The 10,356-nt window shown below is 33.7% G+C and overlaps 2 protein-coding genes across 2 annotated transcripts; both read left to right on the top strand.

Annotated features, from left to right (window-relative positions):
- The first annotated feature begins 412 nt into the window (after positions 1-412).
- Positions 413-2,148, top strand: Pyroxd1 (pyridine nucleotide-disulfide oxidoreductase domain 1). Its single transcript, XM_074107016.1, has one exon. The coding sequence runs from the start codon at positions 553-555 to the stop codon at positions 1,975-1,977; it is 1,425 nt and encodes a 474-aa protein (XP_073963117.1). The 5' UTR covers positions 413-552; the 3' UTR covers positions 1,978-2,148.
- A 375-nt stretch (positions 2,149-2,523) lies between these two features.
- Positions 2,524-9,553, top strand: LOC141442113 (vesicle-associated membrane protein 7-like; the record flags this gene model as incomplete). Its single annotated transcript, XM_074107024.1, is given in 4 exon segments — positions 2,524-2,997; positions 3,341-3,569; positions 6,108-6,175; positions 7,219-9,553. Coding segments are annotated over 4 exon segments (660 nt in total). The 5' UTR covers positions 2,524-2,793.
- Between the last annotated feature and the right edge of the window lie 803 nt (positions 9,554-10,356).

The raw sequence follows: 10,356 nt of genomic DNA, 5'->3' as shown, positions 1-10,356 counted from the left end.
ACGAACGAATAGATAGTAGAAGTACATAGTAAGAGTACTGTCATTGTCATTGTACACATTCCAGTAAGAAAATCCCTAAAAATAAAGTGTGTCTTCTGAATTCGTTTTTACATTTAATTAAATACATTCTTAAGTCTGTTCACGTAGGTTCATATTTGAAACAAATGTACAGCTGCAAAGAAGCGTTATTGAGTCCGCTTATAAGTGAGAGACAGACAAAGGGCCTACTCCGAAATACGAAAATCGAAGTTCGTATCGTTCCGTCCCGCTGACGCTTATATTATTTAATACGAGAGTGAGAGGAAAGGCACCATACACAAACGAAACGAAGGGAAACTACCTATCGATGTCAGTCCGCTGTCAGTGTCACTGTCAAATGTGTCACAAAACAGTGCCATATTTTATTATTATTAATAATAATAACCAACTGTCAAGTCACGAGCAGCTGTGCTCGTGCTGTGATTCTACTGATTCTGAATTTCTGAATTTCTACCGGCCGACAGACAGTCAGTGTTTTAAAATAAATGAAGTGAATTTTGGTACAGTGCTTCAATGGCTACTATAAAAACTACTTATTTGATAGTCGGTGGTGGTATCGCTGGTGTTACATGTGTAGAAACTTTGGCGATACTCAATCCTGAGGAAACTCTGATACTGGTCACTGCATCGTCATTGGTAAAGAATGTAAGCAATGTAAGCTTTTTCGCCAAAACTGTGGTGAAATTTGATGTACATGAAACTGAAGCCAATTCGCTGAAGAAGATACATCCCAACCTTGACATAGTGTACGATTCTCTGGAAAGTGTGGACACGACAAATAAATTTGCAAAAACAAGTAAAGGACTGGTTATCAACTATGGCACTATTTGTATATGTACGGGTGGCATACCGAAACTCATCTCAGACTCCAATAAATCTAAGAGAATCCTTGGAATTAGGGATACAGAGTCAGTTCAAGAATTCCAAGAAAAATTAAAGACTGGTAAGAAAATGCTAATAGTTGGCAATGGAGGTATTGCATCAGAAATTGTTCACGCAACCCGAGGTATACAAAAAGTATGGGTGATAAGGGATGATTACATATCATCCACTTTCATTGATCCTGGTGCAGCTGAATTTTTTCAAAACACTTTCAGGAATAAATCATCTGCAGATGATGCACCCAAACATGTCATCACCAGAAGGCATGTTTTCACAGAAGAAGATACAGTAGTGGCCTTAAATAGGGACCTTAAATCTGCTGCACTGGGGCCAGATTGGTATAGGAAACTAGAAGGTGTTAGAAGTGAAACTGGTGAACAGGAACTGGAGATCATATACAAAGTGGAAGTTAAGTTTGTAAATGAATTACAGGATGGTGATTATCCCTTGGAAGTTGAACTTACTAATGGAAGAAGAGTACTATGTGACTTTGTTGTATCAGCTACAGGGGTTGAGCCAGCAGTAAATTTTATATGGGATCAAATGCCTGATAAAGGAACAGATGGTGGATTAGCAGTGAATGAATACCAAGAAACATCAGTGAAAGATGTATTTGCAGCTGGTGATGTGGCTAGTGCTGCTTGGCCCTATGCTCCGCACTGGTTTCAACTAAGGCTTTGGACACAAGCAAGGCAAATGGCGGCAATGGCTGCCAAGTCAATGCATGCTAGAATAACAAACCAAGAAGTATTACAGGACTTTTGTTTTGAACTATTTACACACTGCACCACCCTCTTTGGATACAGAATTGTATTACTAGGAAAATATAATGGACAGGGATTAGGCACTGACTATGAAATACTACTGAGAACTACACCTCAACTTGAATATATAAAATTTGTGCTTCAAAATGGTAGGCTACAAGGAGCAATTTTGATTGGAGAGACAGACTTGGAGGAAATGTGTGAAAATCTTATCCTTGATCAAATAGATTTGTCACCATTTGGTGATGACATCCTAAATCCAGATATAGATATTGATGATTATTTTGATTAGGTAATATTATTTTAAGACCAACATTGTTAATACATATTTTAATAACTTTTTATTTAATAAACATTTCTTTTTTTAATGTTTTGTCTAAACTATTGGGCAAGCAGTCAGTGACTTTTTTTATTTTACCTTTGATTGGCCACATTTTTCTAATTAAAGGCCCTAATAAGCATACTTTCATGTTTTATTCAAAAAGTACTTTTGTTTTCCCTTGTAAAATAAGTTAGTACACAATATAGCATTACATGATCACTACTGCTTTTATTTAAAACGCGCTGTGTGTAGTAATTAATTTAGTTCTTAGTAATCTTTGTTATACAACATGCATTGTATGTCCCTTTAAAGCAACTAAACATCGTCAATTTTTATATTTCTTGCATCCTTTTGGGATCAAAAGAAATCCAAATAGAAAATAATAAAACAAAAAGTAATGTAAATATCATTCGCCAACATTATAGCGCAATTTATTCGAACGAAACGGTTCGCGTTATGACACGTTGGCCAAAGAAGTCATACATTTTTGGTTACTCTGTGGTAAACCTGTGGTTTACTCTGTGGTGTGCTGTGGTGTCAGTAAAAAAAAAATATTTCTCGAACGTACGTCTTGCTCGGACTATTTATTTTATTTTGTCTTTTATCTTTGATAAAAATAAATCGAATACAGATTTAATTAGTCGAGACATTTACGTGGAAAGTTGTTCCTAGTGTCGTGGATATAGTCCTCGAAGAACGTAGAGCTGTCTGGGTGATCTAGTTTTGTTTTTGTATTTTCCTTTGTAATTGTAATCTCGGTCGATTCTGATTCATTGTCGCATCACAATGCCTATCCTATTTAGCGTCGTAGCACGAGGTACTGTTGTTTTGGCCAAATATGCCTCATGTGCGGGTAATTTTACGGAAGTCACGGAGCAGATATTATCAAAAATACCACCCCACGATGACAAACTGACATACTCTCACGGGAATTACTTGTTTCATTATATTGCCGAAAATAAATTGGTGTACTTCTGCATTACTGATGATGTAAGTATTTATTAATTTTTTCAACAGCTTACAACTTTTGCACATGTAGTCGGCAATAACTAAACAATGGTCACGAAATGGGAGCAGACGGAAAAAATGTTTTTCTTTTTTATTTACTAACATAAAGCGTTCGTGTGTATGACAGTTTACTGGAAGAAGCTGTGACTAAAGGCAGTTTGCCTCCTCACCATGGAGTAGGTGTTTCTGTGGTACAAGATGAGAGGAACTCACAAGTACAACTATACTGTATAACTTGTGTAGATCATTTTGAACTTTCTGTATACATTTAGCATGCTACTGATTTTTAGAATAGGTATTTACATATTTTTTTGGTGATTTACAGAAATTTCAACGATCCAGAGCATTCCTCTTCCTCAATGAGATTAAACGAAGGTTCACAACAGCTTTTGGTGAAACGGCCCAAACAGCCATCCCCTATGCCATGAATGGTGAATTTGCCCGAGTGCTGGCCACGGAAATGAAACATTACACAGAATCTGGGGATCTGAACACTATATCCACAATATATGGAGAATTGGACGAGTTGAAAAACATCATGGTTAAAAATATAGGTAAGTTAATTATCAATATCTTACTTACTTGCCATTGTATTGCAATTACTATAAAAGCTGTGCCTTTTTATATAACTACTTAAGTCATAAGCTAAAAAGGAGATTGACCACTTTTTATAGGAACTCGACTAAGTGCTGCCCAGAATAAACACAGTGCATTATTCTCCTTAGGCTAACACTAGACATACATACATATATACTAGACTGTATAATAAAGCAATCTAACTAAGGAGTCATGAAAAGAAAAAGTTTTGATTGGAACTAAACCATTTATTTCTTACATTAACCCCCGTTTCACCATCCATTGATTAAATTTATCTGACAGATAAATGTGATGCCGTTTCTGTTTGTTTTGTTTGAATAGACAAAGAGCATCACATTTATTCGTCAATTAAAATTAATCAGAGGGTGGATTAGTAACATCATTTAGTTAATTCAGTAGTAATAAAAAAAATTATATATATATGTTTTGTCTAATAGAAAGTAACACAAGGAACTCTCTTAGAGGTATTTCCATTTCTGTGCAGTATTTGATTGTACACACTTCGTCAATCTCCTTTGTTTTCTATTGTTGAAGATTGTTATTTTGAGCTTTCTAAACATCATATTATGCTTAATACCAAATATTAAATACTTTACTAGAAGCTAGGTGAAATCATGTAGTTCATTGGTAATTTTTGTTTGGAAACTGGGTCACTGTGTATAGATTTCTGACATTGTTTTACAAATAATATTATTGATTTCACATTTTATTAATACATTGACCATTTTCTGGTTCTGATAACTTATTTATTTGTATGCAAACAAAGCTTATCACTACTTTTATCTTTATTGTTTTTGTTCGTGTTAATGAGTGATATGTATGGAAATGTCCTTAGTAGAGCAAATGAGGTGGAATTGTTTACAGTTGAATGCACATTGAATTTAAATTAACAATAAGCTTATCAATGGAATTCTAATGTAAATTAATGAGATGAAAAGCCTTCCTAATGAATAGATAATTTGGGATGGGATCAGGGTTCGAAGTTTTCATAGCATGTTAAGACGAAAAAGAGCTGTGTAGTCGAAATTAATGTTAAAATACAATCTTACTTCATAATTTTCATCATTTTTCAAGCTCCCGAGTATAAAGGCTGCCAAGTTAAGTAATGAAATGAAAGTTTACAATTAGGTTTTTTTCACTCTCGAATAATTATCCACTAATTATTACATTATACTTTTCTCAATCCAAAAATATTTGAAAGATATAATAAATAAAAATATGTATTATAAATAAATAAAAAAAGTAGGTAAATGTTTGAGTGGTAATTTTCTTTTATTAAGGCACTAAAATAATTTATCAGGACATACCTATATGCACTTCAACATCCATAATAGTCATGCAAGCTAAACATCTATCATAAAAGCCTTGAATTTCATAATGCACCAAAGTAACTAAGGCTTCTCTGCAAGGTCAGCACAAAATTGTTATGTAAATAGTACAGTACATACATACATAATAGATAGCATTTGATTTTTACATTATATGAAAATTGTATGTAGTACTATTGATTTGATGAGAAGGTTTAGTAGAGGAATCACAAATGGTATGAGAGGATGTTATAATTTGCTAATGTATTACTGTTTTATCAAGTTACTTGTTTGGAGGTCATTATGAGTGAAATCTTAGACTCAATACAATGTTACATGTTTACTAACAGTGCATCTAAGGCTTGTCCCTGATTCAAAGAGATATGATGAATGGAAGTGTAACAAAACGATAATACAGACAAGGTTATTTTATTATATGATGTCCCATGTGATATGATAGCAACCTTCAAACACCTGCATCAAAGGTAAAGATAAGTTGACTATGCAGGGCGACAGACTGCTAAACGGTGAACAAAAATAATTGTTTATGCAGATTTTCGTGACATATAGCTATTGCATTTTCTTTGTGTGTTATTTAGATTTTTGACATTGTTTGTAGTGTCCAAAATGGTCACCCTATCCTACATGAGTGGCATTCAAAAAATTGGTAATGTTCTGTTGTTACGCAAAAATTAGCAATACAATCGTACCATTTGTAAATGCCATAGTTAAGGTGTCCAACTAGTTCATTCATATTAATACTCTTTGAATTAGTTAATAACGAGTCCGCATCTGTAATTTTCAGGATGAACTTTTTCACAAATCTTTTTTGAGGCTTCCAACCAGTTCTCACAGAGGTTTAATTAAATACCTGGGTGACCGAGTTTCGTTCAGGCTAAAACTCGCGTTTTTCCATTACATCAAACATATTAGTAACATTGTAATGGTTGGTCAAATGTAGGGTGATTAATAGTAAATAATCATGATTTTTGGTTAATTTGAAATCAAACTGAAATAATTGAAGGCGCCAAATTGGCTTTTTGGACATTACCTATACGTACATACAAGTCTTTATAATTAATTTATACTTAGTATAGGCTATCTTAGTAACATTTCTTGCCATGACTAGGAGTAAAATTTTAGTTAGCACATTATTTGTGTGTAATGTTTTATTTTATATTTTTTCAGATAATATGGCGACACGTGGCGAAAAATTAGAGCTGTTAATCAATAAAGCTGATAACTTGGCCACCAACGTTAGTAACTATAATAAACGTCTATTTTTATAATAATATCAGGGTATTTTAAAAATATTATTATTATGACTTGGTGAATACAATACAATACAAATATTCTTTACTAGCTGTTTTTTTTTTTTATACGACTGGATGGCAAACGAGCAAGTGGGTCTCCTGATGGTAAGAGATCACCACCGCCCATAAACATCTGCAACACCAGGGGTATTGCAGACGCGTTGCCAACCTACAAAATACCTACAACACCTACAAAATAGTGTAAATTTTTAATCCTTATTTTTAGCCACTTTCCTGAAAATAAATAAAAACCCCTTTTTTTTATTCGGATCATAAAATATCTGGACACTTTTTGTAATGACTCGTTGCAACGTTATTCGCGTTAAAAAGGGTAATTGTTAAAGCGCACTACCATTATCCTGTATTTTCGTTGTTTATTTATTTTTGCATTCGGCGTTTGCAATGTTATTCGTGTTAATTTAGCTAACACTATTCTATGCTATGATACAATAATCGTGTCTTGAAGTTTAAAATTATTATTTTTCCTAGTATTTCAAATCTTTGCTTGAATTATTAAAAAAATGAAAAAGGCAACATTCTTGGAATATTATTCGTGTAAATTTGTATGGAATAATTACCAACGAATAAACAATAAAAATACTATTTCTCAAAAACGGTTAATCAGATCGGTATAAAAAAAATTGTTGCCATACCTTAGGCCATGTAAAAGCAAAAAAAAGCAATAAATAATTTTTCGTGTAAAGGCCTTTGCACGTTTATACGTTTGGACCATCGATATGACTACTTTCCCTACTTTAGCGTGTTTGTATTACACTATATAAACGGTTGCCTAGAAGGGATTACTGATAAAACCGTCTTTTGTATAACGTGCTTTTCGTGTTTATTTTTGTTCACTCAATGTTCAATAAAGAATATTTGTATTGTATTTGGTTTCTGAAGTCAATTATTAATCCATATTATAATCGTTTCTGGAGCGAAACTATGATTAAAACTGTTGCTAACAATATTCAATGTTTTTTTTTCAGTCCGTCTCTTTCAACGGCACTGCACGAACGTTACAACGCAGCCTGTTCTGGAAAAACATCAGAATGTACGTTATCATGGTGGCTGTAGCTGCACTGGCGGTTTACCTCATCGGCGCGATGGCCTGCGGCGGTTTAGCGTGGAAATCATGTGTCGGTTAAACCTCACAGTGCTAAGTTATTGCTATCAAATGATCAATAAAATTATTATTTTGTAAATTCTGGTCTATCAGATTATTGGGAAAAATGCAAAAGAGCTATGACATGGCTAAATATTTGGTTTTACGATTAGGTACATGACATGTCTATATTGTGAGGTATATTATAAGATTTATAAGACACATGAAATATTATTTTCGGATTTTATGCTGTGCTGTACTTATTTGGTGTTTTTCACCAGATAATTCGAAAGATATGCTTTAGTCTGGAAAGTTGCAATTAAGTGGTCTAAGTATAGTTTTTTGAAGAGGTGCAGGTATTATAGTTTTTCGATAGCTTGGTTCTGGCAGGCATATAGATAGGCCTGGTAATGGCAGACAAGCTACTAAGACTTCATACTTAAAAAAAATACATGTTAAAAAATGAGAGCTTTTGTTCCTCGCTTGTTAGAACGACGATTATAAAGAAAATCTGGACCTCTTCAAAAATTTACTTAGCCCATTGTTACAAGATCCTAAAACGAACTTCTCTCTTTCCTAGTTTAGAAAACAATTTTATGGAATTAAAAATCGTATTCTAATCTCCACGTAACATCGTAATTGGGGCACATTTAACAACGCGTGTTCTTTATATCTTGTTCCTTTTTTGGCTAAGAGCTTTGAATTTCTCTTATTTACATGTTTAATGCAAATATACCCACAATGTTGTTATTAGTTATGTGTCCTATTTATATTTTTTACTTTAGTCTTATTTTCTTTCATCATGATCTAGTTCGTGAACTTGCATATAAAGACTTGGAGATTCGATGGCGTTTGCGAAGTAATAGTAAAATTTATAACTCAACAATATGTCGTATTTTTTGTTTATGAAACAACAGAATTACTGAATTACTTGTGTCGTGTATTGACGTTGTAACCTAATACTTGTTGCTGTATTTTTAGTAGTTATGTTTTAAGTACAGTATTAAAACTAGTTGGACACTTTTGCACCTTGCCTCATTACAGCCATGTACGCTACGGCCATTAATTATTGTCATTTTCATTTTAACGAAGTACATAAGTGATCTGCTATTATTTACGCTCACTGTACCTACCTAATGTTATGTTAATGACAGTTGTAGACCGTTGCGCGAACGTTAAATACAAGCTGACACATTCGCGTAATCGCTGCACGACGCTAGGAAAACTGTGTCCAACCAGCTTTATTTCTATATTTTTTGGTTAAAGAAGTTTGATAGACTAGAATAAACATACTATATTTTTGTTACAATTTTTTTTATGTTATGACACATGAACTTAGCCACATAATTATGATATTCTAACATACTGTTATCTCGAAGATCTATTGTAATTAAAAAACATGTTACTAAATTGTGCAATTTGCAGATTCGTCAAAGTATTTGTAAAAATAATTGGCCTTTGATCGGATAAAGAATTACAGCAACTGAAGCGGCGTTAAGTTTACTTAAAATTTCTTTGATTGGTTTACTGACCAGGATGACAATAAATGACTTTATAAAAGGGCTTATTTCCATTTACTTTCACTTTTTTTTTTCATAAAACTAAGATATAGCCGAATTCCGCTTATGCTTTCCTAAAAGAAATCGGAAATCATGCGTTACGTAAAGCGATACAAGTATTTTTTTACTAAAATGTAATAAAACAAATAAATGTTGTCAAGACTTAAATGGAAATAACCCATTTGTAATTCCACCTTCAGTTTATAATTATTTCTGAGCTAAGTTTCCAAACAGAAGTCAATAATTAGAGCGATCTAAAACTTCACTTTTCGTTGCATTTCGGGTTGCGGTATTGGTGTCACCGTAGCTCACGCTAGAAAATATGTATGTCCCTTTCAATCCCGCAAGTATTTTGGTGGAAAAGCTGTGATGTTTTTGCACGAGAAGGTATTTAAAAAATTTTGGTGTTTATTTTTATTTTATGCTGTCATTAAATTCATTAACTCATAAAAAGAGCAATAAATTTGAATCCCGTTTTGTAAGTTTGTGAATGAGTTGTAGCTTTTAACCTTCGTTTAACATTATAATATATTCCAAATTGTATATTATTGCGTTTCGAATAGACTACAAAGTATTGTGATATCGATATGTTATAAGTATAAATTAAATGACTTGTTTACCATGTAAAAATATGTTATAAACTTGTATAGGTTATCACAATAATAGCGTTTTATTTTCTCTTTGTATGGTGAAGCGTACCTACTTAGGTACTTCGGATCCTGCATGAATTCATACATAAAAAGTAAAAAAAAAGGAATATCAAGTAAAAAAAGTTCAAACTCAAACAAAACTTTGAGAAAGCCTGCATTTCAATCCCTTTATCCAAATTTATACAAAAATATTAAGAAAAGCTAATTAAATTGCAAAATTTCTTTTTACACTTTAATTTTGTAGTAACTCTTGTAGTGATATAATAATATGAAACATTATCTTGTTTTACTTTATCATGCATCTTCTAAACAATTCCGTGACGGCTGTTTCCCGGTGTCCAAAGCTCCCGAATATCCTGCCGAGTGCAACGGGACCGGAGCACGTTGGATTGATCCCGGTTCATCCCCCGCCCTACCCGCGAAGCGCCCGAACCTGACTCGCGGGCCTCGCGGCAATCGCGCGCCAACTTTAGCCGCGGAGGGCGCTCCGAACGCGCCCCGACGCTCCGTATCGCACGTGTTACTACTGGATAGTACTATCGATGTGTGAGTGCCCGTTGAATATTTCGTGTCAATACGCTTTCGTGCCTAGCACACGAATTGGATTGGTCGGCGTGTGTAAATGAGCATGTTTGTTCTTGGGCATTATTGTTGTCCCCTGGTACAGGCAGCGATTAATATCGCCGTGGATGTGCTTTTAATATTAATGCCGTGTTGGATCCGTAGCATTATCTAGTGGATATATTTCCAATTACGCTGAGAAATATTTATTGAGAGATTTCTGTCATTGTTTGTTATTTCTTTTCGTTTCGT

The sequence above is a fragment of the Choristoneura fumiferana genome, chromosome 2 (genome assembly GCF_025370935.1).
Source record: "Choristoneura fumiferana chromosome 2, NRCan_CFum_1, whole genome shotgun sequence".
In the NCBI taxonomy this organism is placed as follows: domain Eukaryota; kingdom Metazoa; phylum Arthropoda; class Insecta; order Lepidoptera; family Tortricidae; genus Choristoneura; species Choristoneura fumiferana.
The sequence above is the reverse complement of the archived record's forward strand: the minus strand, read 5'-3'. Positions and strand labels throughout refer to the sequence as shown.